This window comes from Ailuropoda melanoleuca, chromosome 3, assembly GCF_002007445.2.
Source record: "Ailuropoda melanoleuca isolate Jingjing chromosome 3, ASM200744v2, whole genome shotgun sequence".
Classification (NCBI taxonomy): domain Eukaryota; kingdom Metazoa; phylum Chordata; class Mammalia; order Carnivora; family Ursidae; genus Ailuropoda; species Ailuropoda melanoleuca.
Window position 1 is genome coordinate 35,735,174 of NC_048220.1, and position 22,876 is coordinate 35,758,049.

A 22,876-nucleotide genomic window follows, 5' to 3' on the forward strand; every position below is an offset into this window, starting at 1 on the left:
CTTCAAAATAATTTTCACTTAATTTCTCCTTTTATATAAAAAGACAACAAATTACATTTCAGAGAATGCTGTTTAGGTTATGAGGTTCCCGTCAGAGCTGTTTTGCAATACGTGTTTACATAATCTGAAGTGAAGTCTGCAGTCAACTGTGAAACTGGGGCCAGCCAGGCCGCCTTGTGCGCATTTCACTTTGGATTACAAACTAATGTAACATTCTATTGTTTAAGTGTCAACTAGGTTTGGGTTTTGTTTTGGGCATTCTAATTGTGATAAGAAAACAAACAGCATCAATATTTTTTGCTTTTATCAATGAATTCAAACATTTGACATTTTGTATCCTGATATTTAAGTAAGTCAAGTCGTTGGAGAGAAAACTTTATGGAATCTATTTGTACAGCCTAATATGTTACTACTTATTTCCCCTATTAAGCAATTGTGCTTTGCTGTCCAAGATTCATTGAAGTGAATAATGCAGTGTAAAAATGCAAAGAGAACAACAAATAATATCCAGAAGCAGTTAAATACTTCTTATAAAATTTCTTAGAAAAATATATTTATTTATAATATTTATAATGATACTTCTAATAACATATAATTGCCAAAATAAAAGCAATTATACTTTACATGATCCCATATGACAGTGAGTCTATCAAATATCTAACATTCTGGACAGTTCTTAGGAGGTGCCTGAAAATGGGTCCTTGCTGCCGCACCCCTCTAAGGATCCCAACTGGAAGGGGTTTCGTTTTCTCTAAATGGTCCCTTGCATTATAGTTAACTACATCCATAGTTCTTTACTAGATTAAGTTCTTTTAGAATATGAATGAAATCTTACACATCTAAGCACTGAACATGGTAGTTTACTCAACTATTTATGGAAACAAATGTCAAAATAGAGATTGTAAAACATAAATGAGTATTTCCCTTTAACACAGTCCCTTTTTGTGGGTTAATTTATTCTTTAATACATTTTTTGGATGTGATGACAAAACTGATTCTGGATGATTATCCACAGGTATCAAATGTCGGAGGACATTTCTCTGTTCTTTTTGGCCTAGTGTGAGCATACCATATTTTCATCCAGAATCTTTCTAAAAACACTTCTCCGAACAAGCCATTTTAAATTTTATAATGTCCTCAGTTGTGTGTTAAATAAACTAAACTCAAAGAAGCTGAGGTTAACCACATCAGAGCAAAAAGTAAAATAAATTTAATTAGAAAATTCAAAAAGACAGTAGAGAAAGTCTACAATTAATTATAATGTGATCCAAATGAATTCATATCTCATCATTCCAATGTGTGAGCCAGGACATACACACTGACATGAAGAGCATCTGGCCAACCTAAATAACAAGCCAAAAGTATCAGTTTCATGAAAAGAAACTTAAGAAGGCAAAATTATTCAGCATAAGCCTAATGTAGGATTTTGGAAGTTCTAAATTATCAAGACTTTTAAAGAAAATAAAAACCAAATATCCACATTGCTTTTTAATTTAGTAAATAATGCATTCATTGTCATATTCACTTTGATCATTACATGGACAAAAATATACCAGGTCATTTTCCATGTGTTAAAACATTCAAGTATGTTACTGAAAAGAGGCAATGAAAATTCTGTCTCTGAAGTTTTCAAAGATGAGGGAGGAGACTAGGGATAAATAGGGATTAAACATGGGTCTCAAGGAGCTATGTAACTTTATGAATCCTATGTCTCTAACTGAACAAGACTGAAGCCACAAAGAAGCAGATCACAAGCACAGAGACATTTCCTCCATGCATATACTCTATTCTAAGAGGTTAACATAGGGATACAGATACTTAATACAGAATCTTCTAATCAACCTGACTTCTACCAGCAGTTTTTGCTGACAAAAACTTTTGAAAATGGCTCCAATTATTGTGAAGATGAAGTAACATAATGCCTAAGATTGGCTTTAAAATATTAAGTGGAAAAGGAAAAAAAGGATAGATGAAGCAAATACAGCATAAGTTTTAAAATTACTAAATATAGGGGATGGGGAAGTGGGAGGGTTATCCTATTATTTTCTCTACTTTTGTGTATGCTTTCAAATTTTCATGAGACTTTTACAAAGAGAACTTTAAGAAATGCCTATTTTTAGAAATACCATGATTTTTCCATATACCTGTCTATGGAATGGACAGAAAGCTTTCCTGAAAGAAATTATGGCTGGTCTCAAATCCTGGGCTCTTTACTAGGCTTAAAAAAGACCATTTCACCTGTCTTTCAAAAACCATTTTGCCTGTCTTTTTCAAAAGAAGTAACATAAATCTACACATTATCCTGGGATGTGGGATGTGTATTAACAAAATACACTTTTTAACGTTAGCCTAAAATTAGAGAAATCTAACCTTTCAAGCTGAACATGAAGGATGCATTACATGGAAGATACGGATTTGAATTCTGGTTTAGATTTAAGTTTCAGTGAAAAAGAGGAGAGAGTTAATTTCAAGAATTCGGATTCCCTAATCCTTTTCTCAGATCCAAAGAGATTTTCTTATGGGGATTTAACCTCTACCATTCCAGATAAAAAGTAAGGTGGGGGGGATGTCCCCTCCTTGGAAGTCTTACCTCAAAAAAGATTAGTCCTTTCCTGTGGTAAAGAGACACTTCAACCCCTCACAACATGCTGGGAAGGAGGCCTCACTCTTCTGGCCCCTTTTCCATTTCCTTTCTCCCCTGTAGAGACTCATGTACCCAACATTCTCTGCCATGCTTCCTACATGCTTCCCCACTGGTCCTGTCATGACATCCTGTGCAATGCTCAGGGATTCAAAAAGCAAAAAAGCCCTTTTGGGTCAACGGGGACAATCATACTGGTTCCTATGCAAAATTTGGCTGAGGGAGCTAGAATTTTGACCTAAGTCAGACGCAAAAAACTCTCCTAGTTCGTTTATTTTGTGTAAGTTTCATGACCAAAGAGCCTGTACTGACATTCTTTCTCTCTCTCTTTTAAATAGAGACTAAGGATGCAGTTAAGAGTTCACTCTATTAACACTGATGCCATGGAGATTTCTTTTTACAAATGAGGTATTTGGTTTACTGTCCCAAACAGTACCTGTTTGGATAAACTGCAGAAATGGTCTAGCAAGTAATAAAATGAAAGTGAATACATTGAAATATAAAAAAGAAATAGCATCTGGCAATAGCTGCTGTGATACCCTGAGAATCTTTACTGTAGTCAAAATAGACCCACCCACCTTATATCTGTATAAAGCAAAAACCAGCACGACTTTTCCTAAGGGCAGACACTTCTACTCAGAAAAGACAATGAAAATGAAGGGGTGGTGAATATGAAGAGAAACAAAGATCATTCTTCTTGCCCCTTTCTCTCCACTCTAATCAAAATTACTTATTCATGGACCACTATTTCCCCCTCCCCCTTTTTTTTCCACCAAATTGTCCCAGGAAAACATTTAGAATTACAGCAACAACAGCATTTACAAGTCAATTTATGTGGAACTGTTGTCAAAGTTCAAAACGCCACGAAAGGTCTTGAGAAGACATTGGGGAGTATTTCACATAAAAAACTGAACAATCAAGTTAGCCAGGCCCAAAATGATGATGAAAATGTGAAAGATTAACTTCGGCCATGTCAGACGGTCTTCTTGGTGGAGGGAAATTATGTAGATGAGAGATGGATATATGAATACAAAGGCCAGGCCGCATGCTGCTCCTGAATACCTGCAAAATAAAAACTTTTTGGGTTAATTATTCATCTTGCTTTTTGCCTTTTCTGATTTACAGTTAAGGTTAATATATTACAATTTAAAACCTCTTCAGTCTGATATTGCAACAAAGTTATTTTTGATTCAACTGTTGACATAAAGCATTTGAGTTGAAAACATTTTACTTCCTAAGTTAATATAAAATATTATTTCCTGTTCATCCTTATAGCATCTGCTTGACAGTTTTTTTATTCATCTCTCCAATCTCCATATCTCCATAGTTCTTCTGTGTCTCCGTGTTTGTGGCTGCTTCCTCAGAAACATCTGGAGATAGGCTTCCTATCTTTGATCTTTCCTAAACTAATTATGCATTCTGAGTTTCTGCAGGACTGCTAGCATCTGCTTAAGAATGAGAACAGATGAGTACCTCTGTGGTGTTCAGCATAATTATCAAAGATAATAACAAAAATATCTCAAGACAAGACCGGAACTTTCTTCCTCCTTACCGTATCCTCAGCTTAACAGAAACTTCAATAAGCACCAGGATAATACTCTCCTTTTGTTTCCTGCTACTTTTTTAGGTACAGGTCTTCAAAAAAGTGACTCAGCCCTGCTTTCTAGAGGTTGAGGGAAATAAATCAGACCACGGTAAACCCCAGTTTTCCATGAGAATCTGAGTTCACAATTTTATTCCCCATCTACTCAACCTATCAGTGTTTTTAGAGAAAGTATATTAAGTAAAGAGCCATCTGGGATCTAAACTCCCATCTAAACTCTTACTTTCGAACTGCAACTCACATTGAAATTATGTTATTGAGTAGAAATGGGTTAAAAAAGTTAGACTACAGCCACACCGAGATGATCCTAACTGAAAAAGAGCAGACTGCTCCTAAACCAGAAGAGGGGGTTGCACAGAAGAAAAAGATATCCCAGAAGAAACTGAAGAAACAAAAACTTATGGCCCAGGAGTAAATTCTGCATAAAATAAACGCAAATAAAAGTAAAAAGAGCATAGCGGTTGTTTTTATTATTAAACATATTTCAAGTATCCTCAAAAAAAAAAAAGTTACAACACAGCCTTAACAAATGAGAGACCTCCAGGTTCTCAAGCAGTTATACATTATAAAATTTTTTTATTTTGGATAAAGAGAAGAAGGTACAACAGGAAAATGACAAGAAAAAGAAGAGAAAGGGAAAGATGTCTAAGGGATAATGGGGCTGCTAGATTCAGGAAGAAGCAGTGTGATGGAAATAAACGAACACCTTCACTGACACCAGGGAACTACATTTGAATGTTACCAGTTTTAAATACTCGCAAGAATTTTGTACAATTAAATCAACAATGACAACAATATCGACAGGAAAAGCATAAAAATTAAGAACAATACATGAAGGGTCACAGTTCCCTTATAGGCTGTACCTTATGATTCCTCCTATGTTTGGGTAGAAACAGGCCATGATCACTCCAGCTCCCACAATAATTAGATTAAGAATCAGCACGTGGAAAATGCTAGAAGTTGAAGAGAGAATTTGGAGGAAAAAATTAAAACAGGCAAATTGTAGCCATTAATATGAGAATAAAATTCATTATTAACATCTTTAAAATGAGAATGTCTTGACAATAAACTTGACAATAAAATCATAGCGAAAATAGAAGGCAACAATAGCACTCAATGCTGGTGATGGCACAGTGACCCTGGACTTTGTCCAAATGTAAGAATAGGTTAAGATTTGTAGAACAAACTGGTAGTATGCCTCAGAGTTCATGCTCTTTATTCTATAATTCCATTTGGAATATCTTAAGGCAACAAATAAAAATGAAGCTATTAACATAAAGATATTTGTGGCAAAAACAGAAGTATCCTACATATATAGCAAGGTAACAATTTCCTTGATGGAATATATTAAAAATTATTCAAAATAACTTATCATTGTTACTTAGATGGTAAAAATTTATCTAGGCAACTTGGAAAAAACTAGCTAGATATTCACTACACAAGAAAATCTGAAAACATTGGAAAAAATATCAGAAGGAAATACACTGAAAAGGCAGTAGTGATTCTGTTATGATTGGGATTTGGAGTGATTTTTCCTCTTTTCTGTATTTAGCAAACTTGTTATTTTACAATATTCTTTTGTATTTGTTTTATTTTTATAATTAGGAAAATAACTTATATTAAGGGAAACGCAAAATGGGCAGGTTTTCATTTTTCAGATTCAGCCACTTAAAGATATTCAGTGTTTACCATGAATAGAAAAATAATGTAGATAAAATTTGATGCTCAAGAAATGACTCCATTTCCCAAAAAGATGATTCTTAAAAGCCAAATTTACACATCAAAGCAACCTTGTGAGCCCAAGTTATCAAAGGGTAATTAATCCCAGATAAAGATTACAAAGAAAATAAAAATGAGGAAAATTATTAACACAAATAGGTAGTTAGTCATACATCCTGATGAATTACAAAGATATTCAGGCTTCCAGATCTTGCTATTTATCCAGAAACTCCAACTTTAAAATTGCTCCAGAACTGTGAGACAATGGCTGGGCCTCTGTTATTTCTGTATTGTAAAAGGAAACAACTCTGTGTATTTTCCAAAGAAGTGGTTCTCATAGTGTAACCACGAACCCCAGGGAAGTTCCCAATACCCTTTCAGGAAGTCACTGAAATAAAGATTAATTTGAAATCATAAAAGACATTACTTGCTTTGCAAAAGCAATTGTTAGTAAAACTGCTGGCCCCTTAGCATGGAGAGGCAGTTGCACCTATGTGTATTTTACACTGTGTACCTTACTGCCAAACATTGCCAAAAAGCAGATCTTCATAAAAAAGTAAAAATTATTAGTTTCATTAAATCTCATTCTTTGAACACACAACTTTTTTACTATTCTGTGTGATCAATTAGGAAGTACATAACAGCATATCTGCTACACAGTGAAGTACAACAGTTGTCTTGAGGAAAAGTACTTGTGCAACAGAGCTGGAGAGCAACGTAGTCCTTTTTTCCAAGGAATGCTATTTTTACTTGAAAGGCAGAAAACTATAGTTTTTCAGACTGGGGTACCTGACAGATTTTTTTCTTTTTAAATTATGAGCTTGCCACTTCAAGAAAAACAATTAGTGGTCTGTGTGGCCAATGATAAAATTTCAGCTTCCAAGTAAAAATTAGAATTTTGGATAGCTTGTATTTGCCACCCTGAGCTTGACAGTGTTCCAGTATTTAAGGACTTTTATAATGAAACTGGTAGTGATGTTACGAATGTGGGTTTTGATATTATATAATGAAGAGTGGAAGAGCTGCAGAACTCAGTAAAATGATTTTCCAAATGATTAAACATGGTACAGAAACATGCATAGGTAAAGGATCCAAAGTGTACTATAGACCAATGGGTTTTAACATCAGTGAGTTTCTGATTCAATTAACTTATAAGAAACTACCACTTGTTAAGGTTTGGCATAGTACCAAGAAGAATATCTATAATAATCTGAAAAGGCTATTAAAAGTACTCCTTTTTCCAACGTGTCTGTGTGAGAGTAGATTTTCTTCATATATTTAAATGAAAACAACATATTGCAACAGATTGAATGCAGAAGATAAGAGAATCCAATTATCTACTAGCAAAGCAGGTATTAAAGAGTTTTGAAAGAGTGGGGCCGCTAGGCTGGCTTAGTCGGAAGAGCGCACAACTCGACCTCAGGGTCATGAGTTCAAGCCCCACACAGGGTACAGAGATGACTTAAATAAATACAACTTTAAAAAAAAAGTTCTGAATATGTAAAACAAAAGTTTTTTTGGAAACAATTATTTTTCCTAAGTATGTTATTTTTAAACAAGTAATGGTTTATTAATGCTTTTCAAGTCAATTAATTCATATTTTAAAAATCTGTTTTAATTTTTCTTAAATATTAATATATATAACCCACATAAGTTAAAGTGCATGGGGGTTCTCAATAAACTTTAATAAGAGTGTAAAGGAGGTGCTGAGCCCAAAAAGTATGCTCTGAAATATGCAGTCTGTACTTTTAACTATAGGATAAATGATAGTGTGTTGTTGGTGGTAGAGAAAGAAATGAAATGTGAACACGAAAGGGAACTTCCAGATTATTTTCAAGAGGAAAAAGCATTCTAACAGCCACCATTATGCAAAATAATGACAGAAAGCAGGAATAATGCATTTACCTAGAGTTTTTTTCATTTATGACTTCACTGTATTTATTTTATTTTGGTGAATGTAAACATAACACAGGGCATAAACACAACAGGAATCTTACGTGTACTGAAATCCAATCTTCCAGATGAGCAATGAATGTTACAACTGTAGCTGATGCTACTGTCAATGCTAGAGAGGTGGTATCTCTTGACTTTTGCTTTTACAAGTTTTTGTTTTTAAACCAACATATTTATACTAATTATTTACTTAATGAGGGAACAGATTGCATCAGTTCACTTGAAAGAACTGATGAAGATCTTTTGTTTAATTGGGTACCGTAAATGTAATTTTAAAAGTTTTTATCCAAAAGTTTTCTTCATTAAAGACCATTTATTTTAAAGTAAAATAGGTTAGGACTGGGTATTTTTTACTAAGATGAATCTCTACTAAAACTTAATGTTAGAGTAGGAATTAACCAGGAATCCAAAATGAAGTTCCACGAAACCGTGAAGCAGTATATGGAAATTTCTCTGGAATGAAGGTAAGTGACTTTGATCTTCAAAAGGACTCAAAACTGCTCCATCACCAGTAAGAGATTTAAAATTACAGCAGTAGTTACAGAAGCAAATAGGAATTTAAACTTGTTGTATATCTCACTTTCAGTTCTAAACAACTATGATTTATGTAAAAATGCATGAATGTTAATAAATATACAAGTACATATCAATAACCAATAATTAAAATAAAAGCATTGCTTCTCATTAGCCATACATTGCTAATACAGATACTATATACTATTAACTTCCTGGCAATGTGCAGATTAATGGTAAATACCTTGTAAGATAAATATAGTTAGTATCAGAGCTAACATAACCATACTAGAAGGAACTAACTTATTCTGGACAAGGAAGCGGCTTTCTAATATTCTCAGGGAAAAGAACACCTGTGATCTACCCTTAGTAACCATTTTTCATTAGGCAAATTTTTATAGCAATAGGATCAGTCACATTTTAAACTGACCTGTTTGCACAGTCATTTGTTGCCTGGCACATCCTGCTGGTCAAGAGAAGAGCCCTTACCTAGGATAAATGTCACCGAAGACATGGCCCAATAGTTGAACACGAGCCAAATAGCCTAGGAGTGGGTATACAGTCATCATCTGGAACAGCAGGAAGATCCTTGCAATGAAGGATAGGATGTCACTGCTAGGGAAGTTGTCTAAAAAATTCTAATCCAAGAAAGATAATGAAGTAATGTTAAAAATCAATTCAGCACATACAAATTTATAAAACCGAATGTCTTTTGCTTATTTGGAACATAGGTACCACTCAAGTTTTGGTTCGTGGACCGGTGCTCATCCACGAAGTATTTGTGAACTATTATTTTTTAATAAACTAAGTACAAAAATTGAAATATAAACTATCATAGAAATTTGACATTGCCACATCTTATTTTACAAAAGTATCAGTCTGCAATCGATTTGACATGAAAACAACAACAAAGAAAACCTTGCCCTTCACAAAGTCTCAGAAGCACTGCTCTGTAAGGTACAAGCATAAATCTGTTTTAATACATTTAAATGGCTAATTTAGTTCAATGCCACTTGATCCTGACTAGTTCTCTTGCTTTTCCTCCCCTGAAACACTTCCAAAGTAAAGACTATAGAATAATGTGAGAGTATAAGTATCACCTAGTATCATTATTATTTATAGCCTATAACTAAAAAGAAAATGAGTGATTTCTATTTCCTTTCATAATTTTCTCCATTTCAGTTTGGCATTTAAAAGGAAAGTTAATTACTCAGAATTTTTTTGTTTCCTTTCAAATACAAATACCATAGATATTCCTATTCCCAAGAGAGTGGGCTTTATATGGGATTGTTCAAATCAGGGGAATTTTCGGCAAACATTCGGCTGCCAAAGAACTTCTGGAATCATGGAAATCAAGAGAAGAACATTTCAAGCTATAGTAACAATAATAATTCAAACTTATTTCTCTTACAAAGATGAGAACATTATTAACACTATTATGCTGAAATAACTCTTATAATTCATCCAAATAAATCATACTGTATATTCCACTACACTCTTATTAGAGGAATTTCTTGTAAAATGCTATTTTTGTGAGAAATTCGTCAGTCACATTAAACTATTCCTAAGTTTATCATGGGTCAAATCAAAGAAAGTATTACTTATGCAACTTTTTGGTAAAATCTTTTCTTCTATTCTTTCCGTCTCTCCCTCTCTTTTTAACAGCCAAATAGTCTTTCTTTGTTTTACTGTCTGCCACGCTGTACAAAAATGAGCGTCAGACCTATCACTAGGGACTGATAAGCAAAGATAACAGATTATCCAGGACATTTCCAGATCTGGGGTTTGGAAAATAAGGAGGTTGCATGTATTCCCAGCAGAGGTTTTATACATTCATAAATAGCACCAGTAACAGTTTTCCAAACAAAGAGAAATACTATGCTCATAATAATAGGTATTATCTATTTTGAGTACCACAAGGGAGCAGCAGGCAGTATGCTTTCTCGAGAGTCTCTTTAAAAATCTACGGTGTATGTATAATACCATTTAATGCAATAGGAAACTGAAGTTTAGAAAGGACGGGGAAGGTGCCTAAAATCTCACATGCAAAGAAACAGTAGAGATGGTATTCAAACCCTGGTCTGTCTGGTATTATAACTTGCTACCATATCACCCCGCCTGCTCTGCAGATAGGAAGGTGTAAACAATCACAAAGAGAGGGTTCCTAGTGCCTTACCTGCTCTATGCAATCCTTGGTTAATGGCGGTGAAGGAAATGAAGCAAAAACCAGGACTCCAATATAGAGGTAAGTTAATGTCACCAGCATATAAGCAATGGACAAGTCCCTCACCTGTAAAAAGAGAACAAAATTGCTGTAACACTGAATGTATCTGCAGTTAAATCTGCCCGAATAGACTAAATAAGAAAACTCAAAAATTCAAGATTTATATTTTGACTGTGTGTGTGTTTTTATGTACATGCCTTTTATGTATCCAATCTGTTCACAGAAAGTAGATAAAACAAAATTCACATACATCACAAGTAGTCTGACTTTTTTTTTTTTTTTTTACTGTTTTGGAGCATGTAGATTGTTACCCTATCCGTTGGCAGATTTAGTAAATTAACATAAATGGTGGCTTAATAAAAAAATATGACTAATTTCTAAGGTAATTCATTTACCAAATTGTAAGACATTTGATTAAAAATAAAAGCTAAGGGACCAGAAAGCAAAAACAAGCCACCTTCAGTATGACCTACAGAACTAAAAAAGTTTTTCTTTCAGTAAATTGACTTTGTTAAACCATCAAAGCATGCCCGGCTGAAAGAAACTGGTACAGTATTAAAACATATTTAATAAAGAAGGAAAGCTAGTTAAAGGGCAGACAGTAAGCAGGTTATCACAGACAAGCTTACCAAAAACAGTAAACAAAAGGAAATCAAAAGGCAGCTGTTCCAACAGCTGCACATTGTTATTACTGGAATCAGTAAACACATACAGCACATTAAATAAAGTGGGTTGCTTTCTTCCACTGCTGTTCCCACCCTCCTGACCTCCTACCCCCATGTGAAGGAAAAGCTCCAAGATATTTAATGCAGCCAGCTGTCAGATCCAAACAGAACAGATCCCACGGCTCACAAATCTGGTCTCCATCATCGCTAAAGTTACAGCCAAACAATTCAGCACAACTAAATTATGGCAATAAGCCTATTCATTTTTCATTTTAAACACAAATTGCTTTGAAAGCTAAGAAAACAGAGAAGAAAAAAATTACATACAATTTTACTTTAGTTTGATAACACAATAAGGAAAGTGGACATTTGGCATTAGGGAGCATTTGTGATTTTTTTTTGACAACTCTTCTCCTTAAATGGGCTGAGCAAGAGCAGAAAGTTATAAACTTGAATGTTGATAAATTCACTTAAAAAGCAAGTAACAAGCTACAAGAAAGCCTAAGTTTAGGTCTCAATAGACAATCAGCTTGAAAACAAACCAGAGATTCCAGACCCTGAATTAGATGGTGGATGTGCCTATAAGGAAGCCACAGGAACTTGGATTATGCAGGTTGGTTCTAGCATTCTCAAAGAGTTTCTAATTGTTTAGAGTTGAGAAAGGAGGCTTCAAGGGGCTTTCACAGATTTTGCTCTTTAGTTTGTGAAAGGCCCATTTCAGGCTAGACTTCAGTCGCTCCTAATGTTGTTTCATGGCTTTGTAGAGAATGAACAGAACTGAACAAGGCAACTCTACCTTTCATATCAAAGGGTAGTAGTCTCCCATTATGATGTTTATAAGTCATTCTACCTTCAACCTACTCAAGGTGACTCAAAACAGAGGTAGTCTTATAAAATGCAAAATCTTGGGAGGCCAAAATAGCTGTGTCAGAAACAGCTATATACAAAGTGGGACAGCTACCATTTCATGGACAGTCTTTAGTCTATATGGCACCTGATCACCCTTATTCTGGTCAGGCTTTCTGCAAAGACATGTACCTTAGTAGACTTTGGGAGAAAGTCTGATGAAGATAATAAGGCTAAAGTGCAACAGCTTCCTGATAAGTCATTTTTGCCTTCTGCTTTCCTGTTCTTACGGTACTGTACACATACCTGAAATACAACATCTACTAGAGTGTACTAGTTATCACTAGTTTTTATTATATAAGTAATCTATGCTCATGAATGCAAGATCACAAGTGGAAAAAAAAAAAACTGTTCCTCAATACCCAAAAAAGTAGGCAAGGTTAATAGTTTTTGTATCATGTTGGTATTTTAATTTTTCTATGTCTAAGTTGGTTAATACCCCTAGACTATGAGATCCTTGAGGGCAAGGACTGTGTCTTTTTCATCTTTATACCCTCAATACCTGGAACAATACCTGGGACAGAGGAGGAACTTGGTAAATATACAGGAAAAATAATAACTATGTTGCATATAGTTAGTAGCCAGTATTAAAGTGGCTAGGTGCTAGGCTACGCACATAGCACCTTACATGTATAATCTCATTAAATGTAAGTGCATTCATTTTCTTCATTTTATAAATGAATAAGCTAGTACAGCAAGGTTACAAGACTTGTTCACGGTTACAGAGTTAAGTAGCTGGCGAAGTCAGTATTCAAACTAAAGATGCTATGGCTCCAAATTGCATGCCCTTAGCTATTACAGTGGAGAAATGATCAGTCTTGAATGCATCTGTGTCACAGTTAACAAACAACAATAAAGAAAACAAAGGTAGGGGCACCTGGGTGGCTCAGTCGGTAAAGCGTCTGCTTTCGGCTCAGGTCATGATCCCAGGGTCCTGGGATCAAGCCCTGCATCGGGCTCCCTGTTCAGCAGAGAGCCTGCTTCTCCCTCTCCCACTCCCCCTGCTTGAGCATGTGCTCTCTCTCCCTCTCTAGCAAATAAATAAATAAATAAATAAAATCTTAAAAAAAAAAAAACAAAGATAAAGAGGTAACAAGTTATAAGTAACAAAGGATACAGCAGAGTGCACACAGATTCAAGAGAAATATTAAAATCAGAACAGTTCTGTTTTACAGTAGTCTAAATGTATATTCAATGCAACTAGGTCAAGAGTTGCATATCTGTTTTCATCTGAAACTACTCTAATGAACAGAAAAGATGTTTTAATATGAAAGCAGCTGAGGTTTAGCATGATCCTGGGAAACATGCCACCTATGAATACCATGCACACATGTGGGTTTTGCTATTCTCTGGCTTGAACACAAGCCATCACTGTACTAGGCCTGGAGATACAGCCTCTTAAAAGTCCGATTAATGGAAAAGGGAGAAAAAAGGCCATCTTTTAGACAGCAAGTCTCAAAGTAAAAAATGTACTTAAAAAGAGGCACAAGTGACAATATGAATCCTACACATTGATTAGGTAATCCACTCTGCCTTATGAGTAAGCAACGGCTGGCCAGGTGATGGGAAGAATGCCACCACAGAATGAGGACTAGCTTTACCAGCAGGCACAAGTGGTGCTGGAAGCACATTCTGCTTCTTGAATATGGTTTATAATTTGTTCCACATACCGTTCATAGTGAAAATACTCTGCAGTGGAGCATTTACCAACAAAAATGACAGAGACTGACCACACAGACCTACCCCAGACATTTACATAAAAACTTCTGATGATGTATAGTTAACTACACAGATTCATACGAAGCAGCAAAAAGTAAATAACAAATTAAGATATAAGGCACTGCAAATCGTTTTTAAAGAACTAGCATGGTGTGAAACCAAATAAAGACAGGCAAAACAAAACAAAACAAGCACTGTATAGGTTCTAATTCAAACACGATGTGGAAATACCAAGCGGTTAGTACACATATCCAGGACCATTTCCTAGATGGTTATAGAGACTATATATTCCGACGATAAAGGATGAGTTGGATGATCTTCAACTCTACAACTTTTTTTTTTTTCTTCTGGTAAGGTATGCTTTACGAAGGAATAGAAATTATATCCTATTTAGTAATACATAAAAAAAACTATGTTTAGTGAGAAAAAAACTCATGAAATTAAGCCGAACTTAACAAAGCTGGAATATCTGATCATTACACCTATTTAGGAGCCACATTATTTTCCTCCTTCACAAATGTCTTTAGATCCAAGTCTAACTACAGTTTATACAGAAGAAAAAGAGGCCTTTTTATTCTTTTCTCTTCTCTACTTTTAAGCCTTTGTTTACTAAGCTCTGAATGACTAACACAACATTAACATTAATTCAGAGTCCCTGACAAGCTTCCCGTTTTTTCTTTTTTTTAAGATTTTATTTATTTATTTGTCAGAGGGTGAAAGAGAGACAGAGCACGCGCGCGAGCACGTGAGCAGCAGGCAGAAGGAGAAGCAGGCTCCCCGCTGAGCAAGGAGACTGACCAGGGACTCGATCCCAGGACCCCGGGATGATGACCTGAGCTGAAGGCAGATGTTCAACCAACTGAGCCACCCAATTATCCCAGCTTCACATTTTCTGACTTAAATCTCAAGAAAATATATATTAACCAGACTTCTAGGGGTCAGGTCACTTACTGAAACCTGCTGAAAAGTATAATCATTAAATAAACCAAATGACAATTTTTTTCTCAGAATATAGAACCCATTTAGCTTAATTTATACAAGTACATAAGCCAATTTCAGCACAATCAAAAGGACAGTTTATATATTTACATGTACTTATAGAATTTTGTTGGGAAAAAGTGTTAGCTTTACATTACAAAATGTTAACTTTATCATTAGTAGTTACTAATATTTTAAGAAGTTAACATGAAGTCTAACTGATTTTTTGAAAGCTAGACTATACTTCATACCCTAGTTTCAATTAAGACAATAAGAAACCATCATCCATTTAAACTTTTAAGATTTTTTTAAAAAAATATTTGCCACAAGACAAAAGTTAGGTCAAATTTTGTCAGCTGAACCTCACATACTAGTTCTACAAAGTGCTAGTCCCAAAAGGCAGCAGAAATAGGAATCTATTTTATGGTATTTACATATAAAAAACAGATTTCAAGGCCCATTGAGTGTTCTAGTAAAAAAGGCAGATAATCTTCCTGCAATCCTTGGGAGACCATGAACTGTAATGTCTATCTCTCCATGCGGTCCTGAGCTTCTCCCATTGGGGAATGCACATCTCCAGATACACTGGTGTAAATTTCCAGAAAAGTGATTCTACTTACCAGTTTTAGGAAGCACAAAGTAGAGGCCATCCTCTTTTTTCATGGTAGTATGACACTAAAACTGCCTGGACACCTCTTTGAGGAAGATGTGGTGGCAGCTGCAGCACAGCTGGGGTCCACCTGCTCCTGCCTTACCACTGTTTGCTCTCACCCAGGAACAAGTTGGTCAGAAAGCTGTGCACTGCAGCCATAGCTTACAGATACCAGAAAGACTCCCGTAAAACCTGAGGTGGGAATTCACTGAATATATAAATGCCCTGGATAATCTGTGTGCTGACTTGATCAGAGGCACAAAGGAAAAGAATATCAAAGTAGAAGAACAAGTTCGGATGCCCACCAAGACTCTGAGAATCACTACGAAAAAACTCCTTGGGCTGAAGGTACTAAGATTCCTAAGATTTTCAGAAGTTGGTTCTAGACAAGGGTCTACAAGCCACTCACTGACTTGCACAGCCCTTCAGAGATTATTAAGCAGATTGCTTCCATCAGTACTGAACAGTTGAAGTCACTACTGTGGATACTTACACCAACTATTTCAATAAATTGTCAGTTGTTAAAAAAGTGTGTGATGTGATCATAAAATCTATGAGAAAAATTAACTGTTCCATGACCTTTAACAATTTTTGTTGAAACATTAAAAACTCTCACTGTTGGTTACAAATGTATAATAGCAAAAGTACTATTTATTTAATATACTATTTTATTTTTTTAAAAGATTTTTTATTTATTCATTTGAAAGAAAGAGAGCACGCAAGAGCATGAGCAGGGGAAAGGGTAGGAGGGAGAGGGAGAAGTAGATCCCCCCGCTGAGCAGGAAGCAGATGTGGGACTTGATCCCAGGACTCTGGGATCATGACTTGAGCCACGGGAGATACTTAACCGACTGAGCCAGCTAGGCACCCTAATATACTATTTTAAAACATCATAAACATTGAGAATTAAAGTTTTTTTTTTTTTATTTGTAAAAACTTACCAAGGGCATTTTGAACTGTTTCCTCCTTCTCATGGTAAAATTGCAATACAGAACAAGCACCTTTTCCATGTCTTAATGAACTGTCATATTCCTTTCTTCTAAGTTTGCATCAGCTTCCATCACTTCATCCACTGTGCCTTCATGTTGTGAAGTATCTCTCAGAATTCTTTCAATGTGAAAATTTCTGACAGTGCCACTTCCTTGGGGACAACTTCATTCTTCTCATCGCAACTACTTTCCGCATTTGTGTTGATAAGTTCACCTTCCCCGGGTCCCCAGGTGCTTCTGGCTGCACAGAGTCTCTTGAACGTCTAAGTTCCCACAAGCAGAGGTTTCTTTTACGATTTCATTTATGTTTCATTCAAATTTCATTTCCAGCATTTTCACTCTTTATTTCATTATTGCACTTTCACATTTGTTTGTCCATTTTCTCTCTCGATTTTCCATTTTTGTAAAATATGTGGATTTACCACCAGGTAAGAAGGAGGCAACTCAACTATCTGCTTGGCAGTCTATGTGTAAAGTGAATGACAGATATGTAGTGACCAATAAATGAAAGACTTTGAAAGAAGTGACGTGATTGGTAACAACAGATCATGATATATGTCTGTTATTTATGTGGTGATTTGTGAATTGAAGGGCAGGTAGTTATTACTTTATGTAGATACTCAAATTTCAAATCCTGTGGTAATTGGAATTTGAACCACGCCGTTAAAGGTCCTGAGGTAATTTAATGAAATCACGTAACTGAAAGTCACGCATATAGGAAATGTGTAAAGTGAGGTTTGCCTGTCATTTAACTCATTACTTTAAGACTTTTCTACTATGACAAACTAGAGTACAGTAAAAATGTGCATGCATGCTTAAGATGAAATACAAGACTTCAATGAAATCGTGTTCTTCACCTGCAGATTCCCAGGTATACGAGGTATTCTCTGTCATTAGGAGATTTTAGTGACAAAGTCTGAGAAGCAGAGCCTTACGGATAGAATGATCCAATATGTGAGACTCCTAACTTGCAAAGTGGGTTTCTGGGGCACTTGGTCTAAGTTGGCATAAGAAAAGATTTGATTAGTGTAGACAGGTGACTTACATGGCACCAAGGAATACATTATTAATGAGAAATATATTACTTCCTATGAAGATGAAACAGGTATTTTCCACATATCTTTCTAAACTTCCTAAAACTTGGAGTAGGTAGCTTTGCTCAAGTGTCAATGAGTCAGGGAACTTGTGAAGAAGGAGGAAGGAATTAAAAATTATATGCTTATTTTCTCCTTACATCCCAAAGTTCCAAATGCTTACTTAGGATAAACAAGATTTTCTTCCTATTCCTTCAGGAGATTTAAGACTGTTTATGACAAAAGTTTAAGTATAATAAGACTAAACATTTCCAAGATAAAAACGAAATTTAGGGGCACCTGAGTGGCTCAGTCTGTTAAGCACCTGGCTTCGGCTCAGGTCATGATCTCAAGGTCCTGGGATCGAGGCCCCTGTCGTAGGGCTCCCTGTTCGGTGGGGAACCTGCTTCTCCACCTGCATTTCTGCCTGTTTCTCAGTCTGCTTCTGCCCCTCCCCCCACTCGTGCTCGCATGCGCTCTCTCAAATAAATAAAATCTGAAAAAAAATTGAAAAAAAAATTAAAATCTAGTGCACTGATGAGAGGAAAGATAAGGGAGAATTGATGTGGTTCATTATGTATTTTTCTGGGGATCTATTATTAGCATTATAGGAAGAAATCTTGGAGAAGAGTTAATATGATCTCATCGCAAAACAAGTTTTAAGACACTGGAAAGAATCTGAAGGGGAAAATATTTTCTCCTATTAGGTGAGAGATCCACAGTCTAAATGTAAGGAGAGAAGGTACGAGGGATATAGAAACAAAAAATTTCTAGCTGCTACTATATACCACAGCATGTTAAATACTTTTCCTATTTTATAATGTTTAATTGCGATTAAAGCCCTGAGAGGTAGGTATCAAATAATGCTATTTTTATACCTGAAAAATTTGAAGGTCACCAAGTTAGAGAGTATGGAAAATCCAGATTAACTCAATTCTAACTCCATTCACAGGTAATATGCCAGATGTGTTACCAGATAAGAGTAAACATGAAAATGGTGGAGTTTGATTTATATTCTTGCCCTAATTTGAGAGCTAACTTCCTTCTCCTTAGGATTTTTGCCTTCATAATGACTCTGCCAAACATAACTTGAAGTCTTCTTGGAATCCCCAGGCATAGTGAACGCTTCTTCCTTTGTATTTCAGTAACAACTGTACAGACCTCTTTAAAGCTTCACCATGATTTTCATTTACATGGTTAGAAGCCATCAGATTGACTTCGAAATCTACAGACAAGGCCACAAGTAAGTGGCTAACTTCTGTCTGCTTTGGGTTCAGTTTACTCTTCTTTCTCTAGTATCTTAAGGTAGAAGGTTAGGCTACTGATTGGAGATCTTTCTTCTCTTTTAATGTAGGTATATACAGCTATAAAATTTCCCTTCAAGCACTGCTTTAGCTGCATCCCGTAAGTTTTGCTATGTTGTGTCTTCATTTTTAGTAATCTCAAAGTATTTTCCAATTTTTCTTGTGATTTCTTCTTTGACAAACGTTGCTTATTCAGGAGGCTGCTATTTAATTTCCATGTATTTCTCAATTTTCCAGATTTCTTTGTTTGTGATTTTTAAATTCACTTCACTGTGGTCAAAGAACATACTTGGTATGATTTCAATCCTTCTAAATTTATTGAGGTTTATTAAATTTCCCAGCATATGGTCTATCTTGGTATATGTTCCACGAGAATTTGAAAAGAATGTGCATTCACCTATTGCTTAGAGGCCTTTATAAATGTTAATTAGATCAAGTAGGTTGATATTGTTTTAGTTTCCTATATCTTTACTTACTTTCTATTCCATCAATGATTAAAGGAGAAGTAATGAAATCTCCAATTATACTAGTGAATTTGTCTATTTCTCCTTTCTGTTTTGACAGGTGCTGCTTCATTTATTTGGAAGCTCTGTCCATGGGTGCATATACATTTATGATTATTATGTCTTGTTGATGGATTGATCCCTAAAGATCATTTTGTACTGTTGCTCTTTATCTCTGGTAACACCCCTCATTCTAAAGTCGACTTTGTCTGATATTAAAACAGCCACTCTACCTGTATGTTTAGTGTCTCCATGGTATATCTTTATATTTAAAGTATATAGTTGACCTTTGAACAACATGGGTTTGAAATGCGCAGGCCCACTTATATGCAGATTTTCTCTAATAGACACAGTACAGTACTATAAATGTATTCTCTTTCTTACGATTTTCTTAGTAACATTTTCCTTTCTCTAGCTTACTTTAGTATAAGAATACAGTATATAATACATAAAAATACAAAATATGTGTTAAACAACTATTTATGTTATCATTAAAGCTTCCAATCAACAGCAGGCTATTAGCAGTTAAGCTCTGGGGGAAAGTTATACACGAATTTATGACTGCGGGAGTGGGGGATGCGGTAGTTAGCACCCTTAATCCCCATCTTGTTCAAGAGTCAAATGTAGTCAGGTTTTGATTTTTAATTAGTCTGATATCTTTTAATTGCAGTATTTAGACCATTTATATTTAAAGTTATTATCAATATGATTGGGTTTAAATCTATTATCTTGTTATTTGTTTTCAGTTTGTCCCATCTATTCTTTGTTTCTTCTTCTTTTTTTAATCTTTCAGATAACCTGGGTATTTTAAAAAGATTGTATCACCACTGTTGGCTATTAGCTATGCCTCTTCATTTTTTTAGTGATTACTCTACAGCAGAGGTTGACAAAATATGGTCCATGATGAAATCTGGCCCCCTGTCTGTTTTTGTAAATAAAGTTTTCTTGAAACATAGCCACCATGCATTTGTTCAAATACTCTTTATGGTTACTTTCATGACACAGAAGCAGAGTTGGGGAGTTCTAACAAAGACCATAAGGCCCACAAGGCCTAAAATAGTTATCACTAAACCTTTATAGAAAAAGTTTGCTGACTACTATTCTATGCTTTAAATTTAAGAATTAAGATCCAATCACAAAATTCAATTCCTCTGACAATTACTCACATTGTTTTCTTGGTTCTTGTTGTTCTTCAAGAGTGTAATAATACAATTGTGAATAAAGAAAGCAAGGGTAAGCACTCCAGTCAGCTGTGGAAACTGAAATCTTATCTCTAGGAGAAAAAGAGAGTGAAAAAAAAAAAAAAAAGACACAACACATTAAAACTGACAGCTAGAAAATGAATGTTAGTAGCCAAAAGCTGACTGCCAAAAATTAGTTGCATCTGCTTTATCCAGGGAATAAGAATATTGAGATGACTTTACAAAGCTCCTCAAGTCTAGCATTATACTTGAGCAAAGTACTTGAAAAGGGAAAGAAAAGGAATCAAGAAATGACTACTCTGTGAGGGCACTTCACATTAGTTATTGCTGTCTGAGGTCACACAACTAGTATGTGGCATAGCAGGGTTCAAATTTAGAACTTTAAAGGTCTTCTTCTTCTAATACTTGAATTTGACAGAAAAACACTTTTAGAAAAGGAATCAGAAAAGGGAAAATTGGTCATTTAACATTTTTTAAAGGCTAATCTAAAAAGCACTGCTTAAAAATATTAGAAATAACAAATGTCTACACAGAGGGGAATGGTTAAACTATGATACAGTTGCTCTGTGGTATATAGTGTGTAAGAATTATGTTCTAGAGAAAGATTTTATGCTATGGCAAATGTTTACAACTCAAATAGCATGTGTAGTATGATTTTACATTTATTTTAAAAAGATTGTGTGTATATATACATATGTATGCTAAGAAAAAAGACTGGAGGGATAAGCACAAAAGTTTAAATAGTGGTTATCTCTGGCTAGTGGGATTTATTTTAAGTTAATCACTTATCTATATTCTCTAAATTTTCTACAATAAAGTCAAAGTTAATATGAAATAAAAATAATAAAATAATAAATATTTCAAAAGCACTGCCAATTTTTTTTGAGGTTTGCTAACACAAAAATGAAAAACTCCTTTTATGTAGAATAAGACCGAATTACATGAAAACAGGGGCGCCTGGGTGGCACAGCGGTTAAGCGTCTGCCTTCGGCTCAGGGCGTGATCCCCGCGTTATGGGATCGAGCCCCACATCAGGCTCCTCCACTGTGAGCCTGCTTCTTCCTCTCCCACTCCCCCTGCTTGTGTTCCCTCTCTCGCTGGCTGTCTCTATCTCTGTCAAATAAATAAAATCTTATTTACATGAAAACAGAGCTATATCTAGGCAAAGTAGGTGCTAAAGTGGAGAACAACCTGTCTCGGGGGGTTCTTTAGTATAAAAAGTACAAACAAGAAAAGAAAGTCCACTGACTTTTTGCCATACTCTTTAGGAAAGGAAATAAGAATAACTAAGAATCAAGCACTGGCTATGAAAGAAATCAGGATGTAAAAGTTTAAAAATTATATGCTTCAGTTTTCCATTAAATTTTTGTTGGTCTGTTAGCTTTTATCTAAATTTTTATTGGAAGAAGCAATTCAAAGTCTATTTTTCTGGAGCGCCTGGGTGGCTCAGTCAGTTAAGTGTCTGCCTCTTGGTTTCGGCTCAGCTCATCATCTGAGGGTTGTGAGACTGAGCCCCATGGTGGGCTCTGCACTAGACACGGAGCCTGCTTAAGATTCTCTCTCTCCCTCTCTGGCTGTGCCCACCCCAACCAGTACACACGTGCTCCCTCTCTAAAAACAAAACAAAACAAAAACAAAACCAAAATAAAACAAAAAAAAATTTTCTCAGGAAAATTCTCCTCTTTTCTGTCTATAATCTTTTAACTTTTTTACATCTAAGCAATCAAATAAAATGTGGGGGCAACTCCCACTTCTGTTTTAGAAAAATTAAAATTTTTAAAAAAGATTTTACTTTTAAGTAATCTTTATACCCAACGTGGGGCTTGAACTTACTTCGAGATCAGGAGTTGCATGCTCTACCAAATAAGCCAGTCCGAGCCCCCCACCCCAAAAAAACCAACTCTTAATACATTGCGCATACAAGGATATACTGATCATTTCAGATCAAAGTCAGCATTATATTTATATAATAGTAAGAGAGGTACCATTTTTAGAAATATGATAAAATTATTATTTACATGACTTTATTCTTTGCAGAGCAAGAACTGAAAAACTCTGAAGTAAGAATTCAAAGTCATCAAATCACAAAGGAAGAGAGCAAAAGAGAAAGAAAGGAACAAAGGAATTAAAAAGCAATGGGGGGGCGCCTGGGTGGCACAGCGGTTAAGGCGTCTGCCTTCGGCTCAGGGCGTGATCCCGGCATTGTGGGATCGAGTCCCACATCAGGCTCCT

General features: G+C 35.4%; 1 protein-coding gene across 7 annotated transcripts in view; it reads right to left on the reverse strand.

Annotated features, from left to right (window-relative positions):
* Positions 1 to 504: 504 nt before the first annotated feature.
* Positions 505 to 22,876, reverse strand: part of SLC38A9 (solute carrier family 38 member 9) — an 89,264-nt gene continuing 66,892 nt past the window's right edge. For 3 of the 7 annotated variants that reach the window (XM_034656243.1, XM_034656245.1, XM_034656246.1), the window contains 5 exons: positions 20,609 to 20,715; positions 10,606 to 10,719; positions 8,919 to 9,067; positions 5,108 to 5,197; positions 506 to 3,703 (listed from right to left, as the gene is read on the reverse strand). In XM_034656243.1, coding sequence (XP_034512134.1) covers positions 3,538 to 3,703; positions 5,108 to 5,197; positions 8,919 to 9,067; positions 10,606 to 10,719; positions 20,609 to 20,715 — 626 coding nt within the window. In that variant the 3' untranslated portion in view covers positions 506 to 3,537. Of the gene's footprint in view, positions 3,704 to 5,107; positions 5,198 to 8,859; positions 9,068 to 10,605; positions 10,720 to 20,608; positions 20,716 to 22,876 lie in introns of all 7 variants that reach the window. The other 4 variants (XM_034656247.1, XM_034656248.1, XM_011235884.3 and 1 more) reach the window with 3 other exon arrangements.